This window comes from Acartia tonsa, chromosome 14 (genome assembly GCF_053477335.1).
Source record: "Acartia tonsa isolate MP-2025a chromosome 14, ASM5347733v1, whole genome shotgun sequence".
NCBI classification, from domain to species: Eukaryota; Metazoa; Arthropoda; class Copepoda; order Calanoida; family Acartiidae; genus Acartia; species Acartia tonsa.
This window is the reverse complement of record NC_137273.1, coordinates 637,592-660,677: the sequence shown is the minus strand read 5'-3', so window position 1 is coordinate 660,677 and position 23,086 is coordinate 637,592. Positions and strand designations below refer to the sequence as shown.

General features: G+C 34.2%; 1 protein-coding gene and 1 long non-coding RNA gene across 2 annotated transcripts; one reads left to right on the top strand and one right to left on the bottom strand.

Moving 5' to 3' along the window:
* The first annotated feature begins 5,814 nt into the window (after positions 1-5,814).
* On the top strand, positions 5,815-11,039 carry LOC145306484 (uncharacterized). Its single transcript, XR_013875010.1, has 3 exons — positions 5,815-6,698; positions 8,580-8,634; positions 9,841-11,039. It is a non-coding gene; the product is annotated as an uncharacterized LOC145306484 (long non-coding RNA).
* Positions 11,040-16,538: 5,499 nt separating this feature from the next.
* On the bottom strand, positions 16,539-22,841 carry LOC145305660 (uncharacterized). Its single transcript, XM_080147366.1, has 4 exons — positions 21,536-22,841; positions 21,107-21,174; positions 20,255-20,458; positions 16,539-18,533 (listed from the first exon to the last, which is right to left on the bottom strand). The coding sequence occupies exons 1-4, from the start codon at positions 22,778-22,780 to the stop codon at positions 16,781-16,783; spliced, it is 3,270 nt and encodes a 1,089-aa protein (XP_080003492.1). The 5' UTR covers positions 22,781-22,841; the 3' UTR covers positions 16,539-16,780.
* Between the last annotated feature and the right edge of the window lie 245 nt (positions 22,842-23,086).

The window sequence follows — 23,086 nt, the reverse complement described above, 5'->3', positions numbered from 1 at the left end:
ATTAAATATATGTTGAGAAAACAAAATCGTTATTTATCTTTCATTAATAAACATGGGTGCCAGGTTTTTTTTCTTTAAAATGAAAACTGCAATATTATATTCTAGTATGACTTTGAAAACAATGAATATCAGGAAGGGAGGTGACATTGGACTGTATATTTTAAATCCCAAAAGTTTATGATAACATTTTCTTATTCATTGGCCTAACAACTTTGAAGGCTTAATTTTAGTTGGTTGGTTCATTAAGTTCACACTGGCATGCAGCTTAGGATTTTACCGAGGCCTACCAAAAAAGCTTAAATATCTAATAAGATTAAGAATTATACCTCTGCATTTACTGTTTGAGGACATAATACCTTTGGAAGTGGTTATTGAGTCGGATGTCTAGAACTGATTCTATGAACAGTATTGTGGCAAAAAAAAATGCAGCAAGAACTCAATTTTAAAACTTTGGGGGGGGGGGTACTTTTCCCTCCCTGGTATCATCATTAGAAATATTAATCAATTTATCAACCATTGTCTTTCAAAGAAAACAGTAAAAGTGTCTGACTATAACGTCAGAAAAAATTAACAATTAACCAATAAGAGGCCGCTATATATTTTACCATTGTGAATACTGGCTTCTCATTGGTTAATTGTTAATTTTTTCTCACGTCATAGTCAAACACTTTTACTGTTTTCTCTTTCGAATCCCTTTAGATCCTATAGAATTACACTAGCTTTAAAAAATTTCCAATCTTGATTGGGATTTAATTTGCCATTACATTAGATCCTGACAATGTCATGGGGATAACGTTGAAAACAATTACATACCAGTTAATATCTTGCCTTTTTTCAGGGGTTGGGGAGGGGGTAAAGATATCATAGTGGGAAAGGAATTATTTAACTTAGATAAAATAGCACAAAAAGTTCAGTGGCCTCTCATACCCCCTTGTATACTAGTGGTTGCGCTCCTAGCATCTAGTGGCTCCATATTTGAAAGGATATGGATTGGCAGAAAATTAGCCTAAAATCATCCCGGTACCTATATGAAGCTTCACCGTTAAGGAGGACTATATCAGTTCAGCAATTAGTAAGATACTTTGCTACAAACAAAAAGAAGCTTACTACTTTTTACAATAGGATTATTGAGAAATCAATAAATCCCATATTTTGGAGCTTGAGGTGTCTTAAATTCACTAAATGTAAAAGCAAAGGACCCGTAAACATGTTTGTTATAGATTTTGATACTTCCATATATCCCCCCTTACCCACATGCCACCTAAACACGTTTGAAAACAAGGATTACAACATCCATAAAAGCAAAGCTCTTGAATGGAAGGACATTACCATTACCACTACCTCATAAGGCAGGGATTCTCCTTCAATTTAAGTGATTATCTAGAGAATCCAGAGCATCATCCGCATGTTATGGGATGCGATACTCTAACACCCAAGGATATTAGATTAAGTATCATCTTTCAGATAATCAACCCTTTGATTGAACAACCTTTGTCTGAGAAGTCATAATTGTGTATAGTAGTGAATTGTGCCTGTTTATGGGCCAAGACATTCATCTTACTCTTACTATTTATTTTGCACACCTGACATAGCAGCAGTAGGAACCATTTTTAAGGTCTTTAGTTATGATGCAGTGTTGGTCCAAGATTCAAAACCTCCCTGGCGACAAGCGGATGCAGTATGTATTGAGCAACAATTGCAGGTAAATTAACTGAACACTTGCAGAGTGTTAAAACTGAATAAGCAAAATATTAATGCATAAGTATTAACAAAACTGTAATTAAATTTGATGCAAAACTGCTTAAATAATTATACTGTTTAAGGAAATACTTAAAAATAATAATAATAAAACTTTTATTCAATACCTCTTTCAATCCTGTTATGAGTAAATCACATAGACATGTTATACTTAATAGTACATGATTATAATTTATATTAATTTCATAGATAACTATTCATGTTTTTATTATTACGGGTGAACATAATTTAGTTTGAATATTGATAAACTAGGTGATTTCTCTTGGGGGCACCAGGTGCGACTGAGCCTCTGCTGGCTGGACTGTCGGGATCTTGATATGACTTCCACCGGCCAGTTACTGCCATTGGTGGATGAATAAGATATCCACAACGTTGTTCCACCGCATTCTCCTGCTATCAGCTTGCCTTTCCCTATGCCTTGCCCGCTCTCGAGTTCCATGTCTGCATAACAACCTTTACAACAAAGTTAAATGTTGCCAACCAACAGATTGGTGGGTAAGTGGTTAGCTGGAGAGAATGATAGTTCAGGACCGGTGCAATAATGTGAATCAATTGCATGTGGCTCAAATACATCGAGTAAAAAACCTAAAGACAGTTCCCTAATTTACATTTAACCATGCTATGGACACACCATCATATATACCCTTAAAACTGCTTAAGGAGGGTTAAAAATAATATAATTTGTATAAGTTCCAAAGTTGAAAATTTTCCAATTATTTTGAGTAGATTTGCCTTACATTTGAATTGTCCACGTTAAGTATTAATGAACCAACTGCTGATAATATTAGGATGTATAATAGATATAGAAATGTCTATAATCGTGCAATAAAAACAGCTAAAAAATTGTATTATTGCAATGAGCTAAAAAAATGTAAATCTGACTTGAGGAAAACTTGGGATATTATTAGAGATGCAATCCGAAAAACAAAAGATAAAGCAACATGTATCAATGAATTGAAGTTTAATGATGCTATATATTTAGATAATGCAGAAATTTCTGAGAAATTGAATGAACACTTCACTTCTGTAGCAAGCAAGATATCATCTAAAATAAATCCTCCTAACATTGATCCGTGTAGCTATATACCTAATTATAATTCCAGTTTTAAAATGCATACAATAAACCCAAATATAGTTATAGATATTGTTAAAAAAATGGGAAATAAACAAAGTATGGACATTTTTGGCCTGTCAAATTCTTTTTTAAAGAAAATAATTTCTGTTATTGCCCTTCCTCTCTCTCATGTCATTAACCAAACTATTTTAACTGGAAAAATACCTTCTGAATTAAAAATCGCAAAAGTTATACCTATTTTTAAGTTAAAAGGGAATAATTCTAATGAAAAAGCTGATCCATGAAACTATAGGCCGATAAGTTTATTAGCTATTTTCTCAAAAGTTTTAGAAAAAGTCATTTATCAACAACTGTCATGCTATTTGATTAGAAATAATATCATTTTTGAACATCAGTATGGATTTCAATCAAAATAGTCTACAATACACCCCGTGATACACCTCTTAAATTATATAGCTGAAGCAAAAAATGATAATAAAACTGTAATTGGAGTCTTCTGTGATCTTGCAAAATGTTTTGATACAATTCCACACTCTATTTTAATTAAAAAGTTGTCAAAAATTGGCATTAATGGCGTTGAACTTGAATGGTTTAAAAATTATTTAAGTAATAGACAGCAATTTGTACATGTAAACAACACTGACTCAACAAAGCTGAACATAGATAGAGGTGTCCCACAGGGCTCTATTTTAGGACCAATTCTATTTTTGATCTACATAAATGATCTTAAAAACTGTACTGATTTATTTACCCTATTATTTGCTGATGACAGTAATTTTTTAATTTCTGGTAAAAACTTTACAGAGATAAAACTGAAATTAAACAATGAACTTAAAAAGATATCTGATTGGTTTAGGAGTAATCAAATGAGCTTAAATCCTGATAAAACTAAAATCATGATATTTCATAAAAATGAAAATACTATTGATTGGAATGCTCTTAATATTAAGCTAAACTTTAACAATGAAAATGAGTTTGATCCTGAGAAAATAAAAATCTTAAATTATGTCAATTCAAGTAGCAATATTCCTGCAATTAAATTCCTAGGTGTATTTATAGATCCTTCTTTAAATATTAAATATCATGTAGAACATTTACGTAAAAAGATTTCTAGTTCCTTATTTCTTATAAATAGAGCTAAACATATACTGAATTTAGATAGCAAAAAAATGCTTTTTCACTCACTTATAAATAGTCATTTACTTTACTGTTTACCTGCCTGGAGTTGTGGTCTAAAATCTACTATGGACCCATTAATTAAATTGCAAAAAAAGGCAATAAGAATTGTTTTTAGTAAGAAACACATCTCACACACAATGCCATTATTTAAAAAAATGAATGTCCTTCCTTTACATGAATCAGCTAATTATTTGAAATTATTATTTATGTATGATTTTATAAACAGTAAGCTACCAAGTTCCTTTCAAGGTTCATGGCTTTGCCGTAATCAATTACATACCAGAAATCTTAGATACTCTAATATGTTTGATGTTAAAAAACCGAAGTTTAAATCTATTGAAAGATTTCCTAAGTATCATTTCCAAGAATTATGGAATAACCATTGTAATAATGATTTATTAACCCACAATCAATCAAGAAAAAAATTTATAAAAATCTAAAAGAATCTTTGTTATCAAGCTTAACTTTAGTGTGTAACAACCCATTATGTCAAGAATGTAGATAAAATTATATTTCTTTTCAATATTGTTTGAAATCTGATAAATCAATCAAAATTTATTTGTTAAAATTTTTTTTAAATTTCTATTATTGCAATAATGGTGTGAGACTTGTATGTCCTAATCAATCCTTCCTATTATCATTCTTTCCTCTCCAATATGATTTTATTTATTGCTTATTATCTTTTTTTTCTATTTTTTTTGTCTTATTTATATGGCCTGTATGAAAACAATGTGTGAATACACATTACTGCATACTTCCTAGTTTTTAGGAAACTGCCATTTGGGAAGAAATTTTTTTTATAAATTAATCATATCAATAAAATTTGACTGTATATATAAATGTATGTAATATTCATTTAATTCATTATTTATTTTGTTGTTTTTTTTTCTATGTATGTACACCCAAGAATAATAAAGGGTGTTAAAAAAATAACCGATCGCTCACAACTTGAACCACCAAAAGTACTTCAAATCTTGGAGATAGACCCCATAATGTTTAGAGTTTTTGTTTGGGCATGTAAAGACCTTTCTTTAGACACCTTGACAAGGTTTCTAACTCAATCTATGCCGATTTGACATAAAAAAGACATTACCATCCAACTTTGAGGCATGACGGCTCTTTCTATTCCAAGTTCTTGATGATTGCCAGGTCTTTCTATTTGATGCCAAATTGGCTAAGATTGTGTTAGAAACCTTGTTAAGGTGTCTAAAGAAAGGTCTTTACATGCCCTATCAAAAACTCCAAACATTATGGGGTCTATCTACAAGATTTTAAGTATTTATGGTGGTTCAAATTGTGAGCGATTGGTTTTTAAAAAGACAAATTTGTAATAAAATATGCACTTTCGGCGTAGGGCAAATTTCCCTGCAAGGGCTAGGTCTTAAGCTCTAGGGCTCTGGAAGGGTGAGTAGATTCAAAATTCAATATTGTTTTCTCATTGTCATTGCTTGGGCATGAATTGTATTATTTTTTATTAGTTTTAGACCAAAACTGTAAGGTTTATATTGAAAAAAGTGAAGCGATTGGTTTTTATTTTAACACCCTTTAAATCTAATCTAATCTAATCTATATTGCCTTATTTTGTCTCATTTTTTTTCAGGCAAAATTGTTCACAATTATAGTTTATTATTTTGCCCACTGACACCCTTATCATGGGAGTAAATATTCCATTTCCTTATCTTTTCTCTCATTTCAGCATTAGACCTGGGAGACTCAACAACTACTGATGAATTTTCTTTAAATATACTCAAAGCATAAATTTATTTTATATACATAGAATGTTTGTGTTTTGAGTCTGTATATTGAAAATTCATTTTTAAAATCATCAATTCGGTTGGCTTTAGGCATATTTACTGTTATTAGTAGCGAAGCTACTCTATAATTCTAAATTATATATCAATTTGTAACTACTTTATAACTTTAATTGTCGGTCTGTCTGTTGGTTATGCAATTTAAGATAGATAATGCTATTCTATAATTAGGGTCGTCTGTCCATTACTGATAGCTCTTAACGTTTATTCAAGCATGTTAGAATTGCCCTAGCGATTTTAAATCACTACCAAAAAGTCTCTTGTTGAATTTCAGGTTTAATAAAAGGAATATTTTGATCATAAAATAATATTTTGATACTAGTGGCTACGCCCCTAGAGGCCTTTGAGGGCACTTGATGTGAGGGTTTGTGTGTGGATTTGGAGGGGGGGGGGGGATTGTTTTAAAATGTCTTTTTCTTAGGAGGGTAACATGTTCCGCAAAAGTAATACAAAATTGGGACAGTTTCCATGGTGTCACTATGGACATATGCTTGCCGTCCGTCCGTTTGTATGTCCGTCCGTCTGAGCAAGTTAGCAAAAAACTCTAACATTGGCTGTAGAAGGGCTAGAAGAATGATTCTTACAGCTCTAATACTTATCAGAGAAAAAGGGGACAATGGTCTGTTTATCACACTAGTCCTCAAAGTTTTATAATAATGTATTCTTATTCGTTGGCTTTACTACAATTTTGGGGACTTTTGCTGAATTTTGATTGGTTGTTTTTTTTTTAGTTAAGTGTTCAAACGTTTCAACCACAAATTTTAATCTACAGAAGCAGTAATTCTGTCATCAAAGGGGATGTACAAGGTCTTATCCCATATGATCCTTGAGCCCATGTGGACGTCCCATCCAGTCGAAGCAAGACGTATTTATAAGTAAGTACGACTTTTTTTTATGTAAGCGAAACAACTATATAATTAGGGCCGGTCCGTACGTCTGTTTGTTGATAAAAGATAACTCTTTTCATTAATGTAGTAATGTTTTAATTATAGATATCGATAACAGTTAGAAAGCGTAGCAACTCTATACCACAAAGTCCGTAAGTCCATTTTAAACATTCTGTTTTTAAAAAACTTTTTTTACATAATTGTTCCATTCATCTGAAATTTGGAATAATGAGTCCTAAAAGAATAAGGCAAAGTCTTTAATTAGGAAATTTTGCAACGATTTTGAAGTATAATATTATGCTATTTTGTTCTGACTTTATAAATTACTAGCGGCTACGCCTCTAGAGGCCTCTAGGGGCACTTGAGGAGGGGGGAGTAAAAGTAAAAAAAAATATTTTTGGGGGTGGAAATTTTTTTTTGGGGGGGGGGGTATTTTTCATTTTTGGGGAGGTTGGGGGTGTCCCACCCCCCAAGTAATTAGTTATAAACCTTCCTGAGACCTATGAGAAGCTACCCTGTTAAGGAGAACCCGATCGGTTCAGCGGTTAGCGAGTAAACACAGACACACAGATACACAGACACACAGACAAACAGACAAACATCCTGTTACTTTAGTATAAGGATTATTCTGTTTATTAAGTTTTAACACTCTACATGTGTTAATGTTCGTTTGTCCTAACATCTTATTTAGAGCTTTGCTTTTTTTAATGTTGTCATCCTTGTTGAATGACAACACCAATAAAAGCGTAGCTCTTATATATGAAGGAAGGACAAACGAACAATAACTCTTGTAGACTGTCAGTACTTGATAAGCAGAACATTAATTTCTTAGTCTGAACGAAATTGTAGTAAAAGGACATACTTTCATTTGATTATAGAGTTTACTTGATTATAATATTATGCCTAGTTTTCCTAAGAATCATTATTCCAAAAATCAGAATAGGATAATTTTGTCACATACAAAAAATTTTGTCAAAAAAATTTACAAATCAGCATGCTTTAAATGGACCTACGGACTTCATGGTAACGACTATAGAGTTGCTATGCTTTTTAACTTGTAATTGTATCTGTTATAGGAATTATCATGTCAAGTTTAAAATCAATAGGACAATTCAAATGTCTAAATTTACGAAAAGAGCTAACCGATACGGACAGACGGACGCAAGGACCCTTATTATAGAAAAGCTTCGCTTTTAAAAATCTACCAACTACAAAAACATAATCTCCCAATTTTGAAAATAATTTTAGACAGTTTTACTTAATAGATGATGTATCTAGTATGCTGGACAAAGTTAATTAATTACTTTTGATTGTCTAATTTGTAAAGTTTAATTTTTTAAATTTTCTCATCCTAGTTTGCGTTATTTTTAAAAGCGGAGCTTTTCTATAATTAGGGTCGGTCCGTACGTCCGTCCGTACGTCCGTCCGAGATAGTTAGCTTTTATTCGTTAATTTAGGCATGTTAGAATTGTCCTATCGATTTCAAACTTTGCATGGTGATTCCTGTAGTAGTTAGGTACGATTTAGAAAGCGTAGCAACTCTATAATCATTACCAGAATGTCCGTACGTCCATTTTAAACATGTTGATTTTTCTGCTTTTTTAGCAACAAATTTTTATGTGATCTAATTATCCGTTTGATCTGATTTTTAATATATTGATTCCTAAGACAATAAAGAACAATATTTTAAGCGAAGCAACTCTATAATCAAGTCCTCAAGATGCAAGTATGTCCATAAACATTATCCTGTATCAAGCAGTTTTTCAACAAATATACTTACAATTTTGCTTTGACTATTATAAATTTGTATTCTAATTATTCAGTTCTGACACCATACAAGTCTAAATGATTTTTATTAATGTTTCTTAGGACGACAAGGTGCAATGTTATCAGCGAAGCTTCTCAATAATCAAGAGCAAAAAATGTAAGTAGGTCCTTAACAAATTTAATCAATTTTGCAACATATTTACTAAAAATTTTGTTGTGACTTCTAAATTAGAGTCTCATTTCTTTAAGCAAAAAATACTTTTAAATGTTAATGTTCGTTTGTCCAACGTAAATATTATTTTGCCTTTAAAAAACTGTTTTATAGTTTCAATATTTTCCGCCAATTAGATTTTTTCTCTGGTGTTTTTTTTCCTTCATATTTGAATGGCTCCAAGAATCTCGAAAACGCTGGTTTGTCTGTGTACAAAAGTGTTTTCGTTACACTTTTTGGAAGCCCCATGCATCTTTCTAAATTGTCTTTGCTCCTTTTTAAAAGTGAAGCTTTTCTGTAATTAGGGTCAGTCCGTCCGTCAGTATTAATAAGCGCTTTTCCGTAATTTAAACTTGCTAGAATTGTCCTATCAATTTTAAACTTTGTTTGATGATTCCTATAACAATTAGGTACGATTTAGAAGTTATGTAGTTTCCAGAAAGTCCATACGTTCATTTAAAACATTTTAAATATTTTGACAACGAATTTTTGTATTATATAATTTTTCTACACATATTATTTTTGGAATACTGATTTCTTTTACAACAAGGTACAATGTTATAATTAAGTTAAGCATCTCTATAATCAAGTTCTACAAATGTAAGTGCGTCCATAAACGGTATCCTCTAGCAGTTTTGCAACAAATGTGCTGACAATTTTGTTAAGACCTATAAACATTCTGCTTACTCAGTTCAAGTGTTAATGTTTGTCTGTCCTACCATTTCAGAGCTTTGCTATTAAAGATGTTGTCCTCCTTGTTTTATTAATTTCACTAGATTATAATTTTTTAAGATTTAAGTTTGTTTTACTCTATAATATAAAGTATAAAGTAGAAGGATGTCTGTCTGAAGCTTAATATCTCAGTAACCACTTCGAGCTGATTGGGCTCTACTCTTTAGGGAATATACCTACTGGTCCTGTGATGGTTTTAAGCTTTTTGCTTGGGGGGGGGGGGGAGGGACACACCCAACCTCACAAAAAAAGAAAAATACCCACCCCCCAAATTTTCTTTTTAAATCTAAAATATAAAAAAATGGATCGATTCACACAGTTCATTACATCTTAGGGTAAAGCCCCTAGAGGCTAGGGCCAAACCCGCTAATCTATAAGAATGAAGGCTTTTAAAATGTATTATATTTTCATTTATTTCAGGGGACGGCAGCTGCTGTGGCTGAGAGTAACTTACGTCGGGCGTGTCTGCGGCTGGTTCTGATGGCAACGGCTACTGCTGATGGCAGCTTTTGGCTGTTGGTGTCTGTGGCCCATGGTTCAGACGGCTGTGTCTTCAACTGAAACAAAAAGTAATGCCGCTTTGGTTGAGAGCAACTGAAATAAAATTGCTTCTGCGGCTAACATTAGCTAACCGTGAGCATGTCTGCGGTTGAGTACAAATTTTCTTCAACAGAAAAAAAGAGTGCTGCTGTGGCTGAGAAGAGTGGCTCACAGTGTTAATGGCTGCAGCTAAATACAAGTTTGCGGCTGCGGCTGACGGTGTCTGTGACTCAGTGTGGCTTATGGTTTAGACAGCTGTGTCTTCAACTGAAACAAAAAGTAATGCCGCTTTGGTTGAGAGTAGCTTACAGTAAACATACCTGCGTCTGAGTACAAATTACCAGTTGCGGCTGAGGGTGTCTCTGTCTGCAGCTGAAAATAAAAGTGCTGCTGTGGCTGAACGTGGCTTACGATAGGGCTTGCTATGGCTTTGAGTGGTGGCTGCCTTGGATCCAGTTTTTAAACAGTCGTGTCACTGAGGTTGGCTGCGGGTTTGCTGAGGCTGTGGCTTATTGGGTTGCTGAATTAACCGCATGACTGGCGCGGCTGACGGGCAGCTGAATTGATATCTCGTGGCTGTGGCTTAGGCTTGTTGTTGGGCGGCTATATAACCTGCGTGGCTTAAAATATCTTAGTGGCTGATGAAGATGCGTGGCTGGCGGCTGATCAATTTAGATCACATCCTGGGTGGCCGTGGCAAATAGGCTGCCTTTAAGTCGCGCTGCTGATTAATGAGGCTGGGGTTTAGGTGGCTGCGACACCCGGGCCCTCATTTATTCATTTCATCATTATAGAAAAAAAGCTTTAAATTTTTTTTGTCAATTTCACTTTCTTCTTTAAATTAAGTGCAGTAAAATCTATATGAATTAACTTTTATTGATGAAAAATTGCCATTTAAAGCTTAAATTGTGTAAATTTTTAATTTAATAGTAAAACTTTTTTAATTTGCAACTATAAATTTAAAAATAGGATTTATATATAGTAATAATATATATTACATAATTTTTAAATAATTCTTTATTTGATTACATTAATTATTATAATACTTAAAAATGGATTAAAAAAATAAATAATTACTCCACATATTTTTTATTTTGTTTGATAACATCAAAAAAATTCATACTAAAGATGTTAAAATTAATCATTTCTTAGTAAATGTTTGGGAGGGAGGGGACATTGGACTTGTAAATTATACTGGTACCCAAGTTTTATAAACTCACTCTCTCTTATCCATTAGCTTAAAACTTTGAGTACTTTTGTAAAGTCTTGATTGGTTGGTTGTAACTAACAGTGTCCAAACTTTGCAACAAATTCTTTTAAGATATACAGTGTGTTTTTTTTTATGAGAACTTTTTTGAAAGCAATTTTACCCCACTTATAGTTATCAGAATTTAATGATTAATGGCTTATTTTCTTCGTTTTTTAATGCAATTAATAGAACAACAAAAAAATATTTCAGTTTTTATTTAAAAAGTACAGTAAAATCTAAAATTCAAAACTTAGGTGTCAACATCTAAAAATGGTTTTAGAGCATTTTTCTTATGCTCAAATAATCAACTTTTTGCAAGAATGGCTGCTAAACACTTCAAAGTTGAGATATAGAGCTAAAAATGTATACAGATACTATTAGGGACATGTACTAGAACATAATAAAGTTTGAAGTTCATATCTCAACCAAGGAGGGAGTACTGGCCCCCCAAAGTCGACCACAGAAAATCAAATTTTTTAAAGAAAAATGCGCTAAAACCATTTTTATATGTTGACACCTAAGTTTTGAATTTTTGATTTTACTGTACTTTTTAGATAAAAACTGAAATATTTGTTGGGTGTACTATTAATTGCATTAAAAAACGAAGAAAATAAGCCATTAATCATTAAATTCTGATAACTACAAGTGGGGTAAAATTGCTTTCAAAAAAGTTCTTATAAAAAAACACACTGTATAAGGTTTTTTTGTTTATCATCATTGGTGATGTAAAACAATTAATTTAGTCTTAGGATGTCTGGTTAGGTGCAAAATTGTCTTCACAGGGGTGTAACCCTTATATGGATGAGGGTAGGGGCGGGCATATCCTCATACAAAATAGTCTAAACCCTGCTCTGAGGGCCAATACATTACCGCGTATTTTTGGCGTTTCAAGCATTTTCAAAAGATAGAATTATTAAAACATTATCAATGATTCCAATGACAATTAGATACTATATACAAATATTTTTATTAAAGTTAGTGTTTAAGACAAATAACCCAGTAATAGTGTCGGACTGATTATGACGTAACAAAAAAAATTAGCCAATGAGAGGACATTATTGACTAATGGTAAAATTCATAGAGGCCTCTCATTGGCTAATTTTTTTGTTACGTCATAATCAGTCCGACACTATTACTGGGTTCCTTTAAATTCTTAATCTATCTATCTCGGATGGACGTACGGACGGACCTACTTTAATTATAGAAAAGCTTCACATTTAAAAAGTTTATTGTTGTCAAGTATGACTTTTTATCAATTGTATTAAAACTGTTATCTCTAAAACTATTCATAAGTTAATATTTCTGAGAAAAAAAAGTGTAAATGAAATGCACAATTTTATTTTATTGAAGTTTAAAAATCAAATATATGTTAGAAAATACGCATTATCCAAACAATCTTCATATTCTTGACTCTGGTTTCATCTGCCAGTCTGCCCTCCTCTATACCTCCAAGGTTGGATGTGCTGGTCTCAATGTTGGCTGAATCAGTTGAAATGGAGGAATGACCAATTGGGGTTTCATGTGAAAATTCCATACAAACAAAAGAACCAGAACCACCAGAGTTAATCGCAAACTGGTTCATGACACATGGCACATGTCTAAAATACCAGTCGCCATCTTTTCCGTCCTCGTCGTCAAAGACATGGGAATGGCCAAGATCCGCGTGACTATGGCCAAGATCCGAGTGTCTGTGACCTTCATCCATGTGTATGTGGTCTTGTATGGCATCTTCCTCAAACTCACCAGATCTGCCATCTGCACCGCCACGCAGGAAACGTCCATCTCCATTTAAATCGGGCGTATTTTGACCAGCCAGAGGTCCTTGTTCAATCAAAGAGCCATCACATCTTTGCCACCCTCCAGGTATTGTTTTCTCCACTGATATGCCAGCATGCCAGGCCAGGACTGTTCCAATAGGTGGAAGTGTTTCTTTTAAACTAGTCACTAAAGATTGTAAACTTGAGTCCAAGGTTTCTAAGTCTTTGCTGACAGAAGTATTTAGCTTTTGAACATCTTTGTTCACTTCATTTATTCTGTAATCCTGTTGGATAACATCCATTCTCAACTCAATGATATCTTCAGCATTCTGTTTGACATCATCTTCAATGGAACCCAAATCAGACTTGCCTGTATCAGGATGATGTTGCTGAACCAGCTGCCTCATTTCTTCCATTTCCTTCTTCAGCTGGTTGATTTGTTCCATTTCCTTCTTCTGCTGGTTGAATTGTTCCATTTCTTTCTTCAGCAGGTTGATCTCAGCTTTAAGATGATCAATATCATCTTTGTAACTATTATTATTCACTTCTCCTTGGCTAGAAGAAATGAAGAATACAAGAACAAATAATGTTCTACTAAGCCTCTTCATGTTGATTAGAAGACTGAAGAAATTTTTTCAACTGAAATATATTTATACATTGATAATAATTAAACTCTATGTACATTTTAAAAAACTTTAAATTTTATTCAAAGATAAGAATTTAAAAACTAGTAAAAACTAGTAAAAGTATTGCTGTCTTTTTATATGATACAAGCGGCTTCGACCCTAGCCTCTAGGGGCTCTGCCCCAAGAGGTTTTTTCAAACCAATTTTTCGAAATTTAGATTTTTAAAAATAAATATAAAAAAAAATTTTCTTTGTGAGGGGAAATTTTTTTTATGGGGGGTGGTTAGTCGACCCCACTATTTTGATTTTAATTTTAAAAAGAAAAAAAAATGTTTAGGGAGGGGGGGTATTTTTTATTTTTTTTGTGGGTTCGGGGTGTCCCACCCCCCAAGAAAATAGTTATAAATCTTCCCGGGACCTATGAGAAGCTACCCTGTAAAGAAGAACCCGTTCGGTTCAGCGGTTAGCGAGATCCTTCGCTACAAACAAACAAACAGACACACAGATAAACAGACATATAAACAAACAAACAGACAGACATCGTTCTACTTTGTATTATAGATTTAAAGGAAAATTTGTTTGGTTTATCTCTACTAAAATAATGCCAGTAGTCAGGGATCTAAAGGGATAAGACAAAAATAAATTGATGTACATCCCCAATGATGATACACCAAATAACCCCTTCTGTAGATTAAAATCATTGGTTGAAACATTTAAATATTCAACTTAATGAATAAACCAAACCAAAAAGCCAACGAATAAGAAAACAAAATTATAAAACTTTGAGGACTAGTGTAATAAACAGTCCAATGTCCCCTCCCTCCCTAGTCAAGAGTAAGGTTAATTGGTTTGGGGCAAGAAATTTGTATGTACCCCACTTTTAGAAATATGCAGGGAGGGAGGGGACATTGGGAAGTAACTTTTACCGGTACCCAAAGTTTTATAACCACTTTATCTTATTTTGTCGGCTCAGAAACTAAAGGTATTTATTGAATTTTTATTGGATAGCACAAAAAAGACTGAAATTTATGGTTAAGATTCCCTATACAAATTAATATCCAATGTTTAAGACACTTGGTCCTTTAGTCTGTCGGTTATGATACAAAAGACCTTAACATTTTGTATTTTAAATGTCTCATGATTTTCTACATTACTTAATATTTTTTATGACCATTGAATATCTGCTCTATAACTGGGTATTTCCGTTTGTCCATCCACAATATTTGTGTACTTTACTACTTGTGGATGTTGCCATCCTTGTTTTTTACTATACATTTATACTTGAAGGGAAGTGGGTAAAAAGAAGGAAGTGGGTTGTGCAGAAATTTTCACTTAGAATTGTTGGTCATAATTATTGTCTCTTGTCCCTGCAAATTTATAAGTAGCTGAGTATTTTTTATCAATTGCAGCATTTCTGTATTAAAGAGAAATTCTTATATTTGAATTCATATTTATAATCATCCCCTACCCCTCAACCCCTCATTTGGAAAAAAATAAGGTAAGTGTTGTGAAAGTATTTGTAAACGTGATTTACTAAAGTTTAGGTTAGTCAAAGTTGGGTACAGGGTAGCCCTGCAAGGTTAGTTCCGAATGGTTAAAACCTCTTATGCAGGGGTTCAGATTAAGAAAGAAATCTACCCTATGCTTTTAATTTAAATTTATTATAAGTGATTTCTAGGTTTAAAAATAGTAACTGAGAGTGAATTATAATACTTTAGGGACTAGTGTAATAATTAGCCCATTGCCCCCCTTCCTCTCTGCATTGAGAGTGTCTCTTTGCCAACTGTCACTTAACAGTAGACAAACCTAAATTCTGGCTGTTCCTTTCAAAATAAAAAATCACATTACATTTACAGGTCACTAGCGGCTACGCCCCCCCCCCTAGAGGCCTCTAGGGGCACTTGAGGAAAGGGGGGGGGGGGAGTTGAATTCGATAACTCAATTTATTATTTTAGTTTAAAATAAAAAGAATTTTTTTTGCCATTTCTCTTTGGAGGGTGGTGGTACCCTCCCCCAAAATAGTTATAAAACTTCCCAGTACCTATGAGAAGCTACCCTGTAAAGGAGAACCTAATCAGTTCAGCGGTTAGCGAGATCCTTCAGTACAAACATACACACAAACACACAGACAAAAAGACAAACACACAAATAGACATCCTGTTACTTTATTATAAGGATAGCCATGACCTATGAGAAGCTACCCTGTAAAGGAGAACCTGATCAGCTCAGCGGTTAGCGAGATCCTTCGGCACAAACAAACACACAAGCACACAGGCAAACAGAGAAACACACAAACAGACATCCTGTTACTTTATTATAAGGATAAAAGATTAAAATATACTTCAATTATGATATCTTTAATGACTATAGGCTCCACTACTTATTGACGTATAGTAATAGCAAGAACAAACAGCTAAATATTCTTATAAAGTGTATTAATTCAATACAAGGTTAACATACAATAATAACATTTATTTTAAGACAACTGTTCACTTTATGTTCGTATCCTGTTGCAGAGCAATGACTTGCTCCGAAACCGTGGATACCAGAACTAAAGTCTAAACTATATAATACATGCATTGCTCTTAAGTCAGGAAGAAAGGGACTATACATCACATTTCTCCCTGGCTTTAACATGAACCTGGATTTCAAACTGTAATATTTCAGATTAAATATACAATAGGTTTTACATGTTTTTATCATAGATATTGTAAGTAGCGTTGAACGCTTATTAAATAGATAATAGTTGATCTGGTATGACACCTGTCATATTTTTTTTTTTTTTTTATATATTTTTATTCCAGATCTTTAAACACTTCATATACACATTTTTTTTTGATTTATTTTGGTTCCTTAGAACTCCTTTTGTGTTTTTTTTTTTTATTTTCCTTTTTTCTTTATGTGTTTTTTTTTTCTTTTTAATATTTTTTTAAGAAAAAACATTGATTAACATATAATCATTGAAAAATGCATTGATTAACACCTAATGCATTAATTACATAGTTATCATAAATACATGATATAAAAATAACATTGGTTAACATATAACCATCAGATTTAAGCATAGTATTATAGAGCATTAATATGAAACATGAATTTTAAACTTTTTCTGAGACTACTACTGCCTCAACAAATATTAAATACATAAAATAAAATAAAATATGAATTAATACACATAAACTATAATTATTACTTTCTTTTTCCAGATGATCTGCTCTTCTTGCCAGATTCTTCAATATCCATGGGCATGATAGCTTCCTCATCATTCACTCCAAGTTTTGCGGTCTCATCACACAAGCCGTCTTGAGACATCCTTGCCTCAGTATCACCAAGCATATGAAGACATCTTTCAAATCCGTTATTAACCGCAACCGAAATCGAGGTTGCAACGCTATCAACCTCCTCCTGATTATCCAAAATCTTTTGATGCTTACGCCTAACCTCTTCTCCAAATTTATCAAGCATCATCAATATTCCAGGCGTGTGTTCCAACCTCATTTCCTCCCTCACTTGTTCATCAACACGCCATTGCTGATTTGACAATTCAAGGTCCAGACAAACAGGAATGTTCGGATTTAAGGGCTGATCCATCTGAACACAAACAGGATCCCCAAACCGAGTAACCAATTTGAAATCACCCTCGAACCACTCATTTACTTTGTGTTCAGGATTAAACTTCCACTCAATATTGGTTGTCAACAAACTTGTATAAACGTTTCCATCCAACTCCAGTTTGATTTCCTTCACTACATTCTCTAAAGTGGTATTTGGATCACATAACAATATCTGCTTGGCTAGAGTCGGACGAAGACGCTTGCAGCGCATCTGCATTTGCCAGGTCAAAACTCTGGAGTCTACTTTATCATTCATCAAACTACCTGCATATGTGGCACTCACCAGGTTATCAATTATGTCTCTTTGACCATCCAATCTAACATAACGTATCTCAGCAGGCATCTCTCCACTGGTGATTAGACTCACCGAATTCACGTTTATAATACGTGGAATGTAGATTGATAAGTTCATGTATTCATTCACCTGAATGGAGTCAATAAACACTTTAGCACTCAAATCCTGTTCAGACTTTCCATCAAGCCAATCTTTTTGTAACTCTAACAAAGTTGTGGATGGCATTTGCTTCAGAATAAAGCTTACTTTATTCACGACATCTTTCCAATGTGCCAGGAGCCGGATAGCTGACACAACCTGCGTCTTCAACCTCGGATCAACGCTATTACCCACCACCGTTCTCAACACCGTCTGAAGGCTCATTTTACCATCTGCAGGTATGACGTCAATTTTTGAAAGTTGAAGCCAATCCTCAAGTTCCCCCATATGTTTGATTATGGGTAACAATTCGCCCAACGTTTGACAGCTTTTTCTCTCATCTCCATCCAGGTATTCAATCTTAGCAAGCAATACCAAACTTGGTAAATTTTCGCAAACAAGCTTAGAGAGAAATATGGTCGCACTCAACTTATTCAAACTAGTTGTCTCGTTCCATGACAACTTTTTATTTATAGCTTTAGAATGCTCACCAGCCGCCATCAGGTTGAGGTATCTTGAATTCTGGCTGGTAAAGATAGGGATCCTGTCCACAGGCCAGTCTATGGAATGGATGCATCTCCCCATCTCCAACTGCACCGATAACATGTTTATCAAATTCAACTTAAACCTTGGTTCATTATCAATAAGACGAGCTAAATCTGCCAGTGGCATGTCCTCACTGCTCAAAAATATGTTCTTTGTCGCCCTGCCCACACTCAACGTGGGCAGCTCAACGCGCGACATTACCAACACCAGCCGGGATGCAGAGTTGCTGATCAATGCAGATACTGGTAGACCAGGTTTGACTTGATTTCCTTCATTGGCAGATTGTTTGTGGCGACCATCTTCTTCATTGCTCAATAACTTTTGATTCATTGTTGCCGCCGTAACCAAACTGCAAAAATACAATATAATTAAATTTCAGCATAAAAAATTTAAGATCTAGCATTAAATTCTGCCTCAGTAAATCTTTTTTTATGACACCATGAACAACAACAATACAACAATGCCAACATAGGAATTATACCTAACAACAACATTAACACAATCAAAACAAACTTGGCAAACAATGGTAATATATCCTTGAACAAATGTTCTAGACCAAACCAAGGACCTGTAACCTGTTCGAAAAATGACAACTTATGATCAACAAAATCCAATTTAGAAGCTTGTCCATTAAAATCCTCAAAATCCTCTAATCCCTGATATTTAATAGTCTTATTAAAGTCAGCAATAAACACCTTTTCATCGTTCAGAAAAATCTTTTGTCCCACGTGTTCTGATTTTTCATTGGCAATATGCAGAAGTTCGAGTCCCTGCCCCTGATTCCCAAGGAACAAATTAGCTGTCAACTTCAAAAATACCGGACTTTGCGAACAATTTAACAATTTTATATCCTCTACTGCTACAATCATTCTACTATATTCTTGTATTCCAACTGTTTCACCTTTATAATCCACCATTAAGTGTCCTACTGCACATCCATAATCTACACCTAACTTTACTGGAATTTCAACCGCTGTACATTTTTCATACTTAGCAATTTCTCCCAGGTATATAATTCTGAACCCATGATGCATCTGTACATTTGACCTAACTTCTGTTTGAGCACATCTAGAAATACTAAAAAGTTCCATCATCCTCTCGTTTCTTTCTCTACTAGCCAAAAACATAGCATTCAAATCAAATCTAGCTTCCTGTTTTAACAAATCCCCAAAATAACTTCTAACAGCCGCCTTCGGTTCCTCTAAAAACTTGATACCCTCTAATTCTGTTACAAAAATGTTGAAATCCAGATGCTGCAAAGTAAGTTTCTCTGTTCCCATAATTTTAACTAAAATATTCCTTTCCAAGTTAGAAACAAAAAGTTGTTCATTCCAAGTAGTTAAATTGAATGTATCTTGAAAAACTACCTTAAAATTACTGGCCGGTTTTCGTACTACATACGGAAAATATGGAGAAGTTGATGTTGCCCACAAATGATTATCTTCAAAATTCGCCACAATCGTCTTTTTATCATAATCCATAACAACATTTCCCTTGATCAAAACGGGTGTATTTTTTACTAAAATATGCAAAGTCCCAACAGCAAAACCTAAATTGAACCACATATTGTGCGCATATATTCCCAGTGTCTTGCATTGAATATTTTCACCACCAACATCCCAGAAAGGTGACAATGTTCCATTAACTGTGAAACTGTGAACTGTTGGCAAATCTATATTTACTTTAAAACTAATTCCATCATGCTGATACTTGCCAGAATGAAAAACCCTCCTACATTCATCCATACTCAACTCTACCTGTTTTTCATGTGGCACGTCTAGTACGTGCACATGACTTGCGGTACCGCAAAACCAGCGCTCCAATTTTAGTCTAACCTCACAACTAATAGCTTCTGACAATATAAAATCGGTTTCTGCTAACCCCAACAATTCCACAGATCTGACCGGTTCCATCCTATCATGCAAACAGGCAGCTGATCTAAGTTCAACATTACTTATTTGAGAACAATCATAAGCTGCTAACCGTGGATCCTGTGACGTATACATACCACCAACAACAATCAAACAATAAACCTGCATCACAACAACAAATAACAAAATATCCAAGTACCTGACTCCTCTTTCATCCTTGGATTTTTTCACAGGTACTGGTCCAGCACGTCCACTCTTTGAACTACAAGCGTCCGGTGACCTCTTGCGCATACCACGATCTCCACGATCTCCACGATCTCCACGATCTCCACGATGTCTATCACCACCGCCGCTTCCTCTCTTGTCATCACGCTCTCTACGGTTCTCGTGGTAATCTCTTCTCCTGCAAATATTATACAAATTATTACAAATATTACTTTTTAATCAATTTTGCGAGGTTCCTAGTTACTACATCGGCTACTGAATAACGTTCTAATCTGTCCTTTTCTCTGTTTTGTCTATCCTCTTCTAATTTTTGTAATTGCACTTCATTTGTAGAACCTTTAGGACGACCCTTAACAGGAATAGTCTCAGACATTTTTTGCGATTTTGCATTATCTAACGATCTATCTAATTCATCCTCCTCAACATCTCTACCTCGTTTAACACTTCCCCTTCGTTGTTCCAAGTTTACAATTTTACTTTGCAATTTTGGAAAAGTGTCCTCTAAAATACTCATCCGAGACTCTAACTCTCTAGCAGATTCCATGTTAACATCCTCTACACCCAAACTGTTGTCTACTAAGCTATTATCAGAGGCATAATCCCCATGAAAAACACTATCCTTACTAATAGTAGAATATGTAGAGTCTAACTTAGTTTTGTCAGTCATATCATTTGAATCTACACTATCAGAAATATGAGTACTTTCCAAAGTATCACTAAGATCCTCAACTAAATCATCTAAATTTTCATTATTCTGAGATACATTTGACCTTTGTTGTGACAACCCAACACCCAAAAAAGATTTCTCCAAAAATTCTGGTGTTACCTGTCCATCCTTCCGCCTTCCAACCACCTCTGGACTAGCGCCACAACTATTCTCCTCTTCAGAAACGCCTGAACAAGTTAAATTTCTCAAAGTATTGGGAAAGTCAAAGTTTACTTTCAAGGTATTATCCACAGAGAAACATTCATCTGTAATCACTAAGTCAATCTTTTCATCTGGAGTCAAGTCTAAAGTACTCTCAATAACATATATTTTATCTCTTGGTACAATTCTCACCCCTTTATCTTTCAATCTACACTTTTCAAGGGGTTGAACCTCGAATAAACTATCAGAAATTGCTTTTGTCACTAAACACGGACCCACCCATAACGAGCAGAGTTTACGAGCTACACCAATCGTTGTGACGTCATAAAAAATGTAACAATAGGAATTTATAGCTACCGGCCTACCTATCCTTTCTGTATTTTCTACCTGCAAATACTTCTCAGTTCTTTCTTGTCCAGTCCTCCAATTCTTGTCAAGGCACTCCAACAACTCTGAAAAATTCATATGTTTAATTTTCGAGCGTGTTAACGGGTCAAATGAGTCAAGTGGAAGCTTAGGGTTTCTTAGGAACATCTTAAAATATGGGGAACATCCTAACCTCCGATTGAAAGAAGTGTTCATACAAAATTGTGTAGCTTTAAGTTTATAAGCCCAATCTCCATCTTGAAAACGTAAATCAGTCTTAAGAAACGAATACACCGATTGGTTGTATCTTTCACTGTAATTCGAATTTGCTGATCTTGGAGGGATAAAAATTTGTTCAATTCCCAACCTTAAACAAACTTCCCTAAAAACTTTTGATTTGAAGCTTTGTGCATTGTCAGTCCTAATTCGCTCGCATAGTCCCCAAACAGAAAATAAATTAAATTTCAGACATTCAATAATTGTTTCAGCTTTAACATCCTCAATAGCAAACAACCACACATATCTAGTACAACTATCAACTACTATTAAAATGTGCTTACAAATGACTCCATTATATTCACACTCATTCAAAGGACCTAAAGCATCTATGGCCAACTCTGCCATAGCTTCCCCAGCCAAAGGAGAAAATTCTATATTATGATTATGTTTAGGTTTTTTACGTCTATTCAAACAAATGACACAATTTGCAACTGCCGCCGCTACATATTTAGATACATAGGGCAAAATGAAGTGACGATTAATCCTGCTCAAAGTTTCCAAATAACCCCTATGCCCCGCTGTAACATCTGCATGAGCTAACAAGAAAACTTTATTGTACATTCCAATAGGTACCACTACCCGTTCAATAAATTGAAATTCTTTCTGAAGCCGCATAGGTGAAGTCAGGATAATTAAACCATCCTTATAACTCAGATGTTCAAAAAATCTTAATATTTGTTTACCACGATAAGGCATTTGAGACAATTCTCTGGACGTAGGTTTGACATTATTTACAATAAATTTCCTCACCTCAATTAAAACAGGATCCTTCTCCAGGCTACGACTAAACTCTCTCGCCTTCAATCTGGATGATATTTGACTGGCCGTCTCTGCTCCAATTCCTGCAATAAGACATAATTTAGGATCTTCCAATTGATATACAGTATCCAATATTAACTCTCCTTGTTCGTCTGTCGATAATTTAGATATCCTATCTTTACTATCCTTTAATGCAGTACGTGACAATATATCAACATTAGTATGCATCTTGCCCTGCCTATGTACAACCTCATAACTGAAGGTGGATAAAAAATTTATCCACCTTATGGTGAGACCAAGTAGATAGATGTTTCAGTGCAGCTGAATCAGTTCTCACGATAAACTTCTTGTGTCTCAAATAACATTCAAATCTTTCAACAGCATTTACTAATGCACATAATTCTCCTTTATGTGCTGCATAATTGGCTTCATGAGTTGAACAAACACGTGACCAACACGATATCATCTTCTCTTGTCCATTTTGTCTTTGACTTAACACCGCTGACATAGCTGTAGATGACCAATCTGTATCCA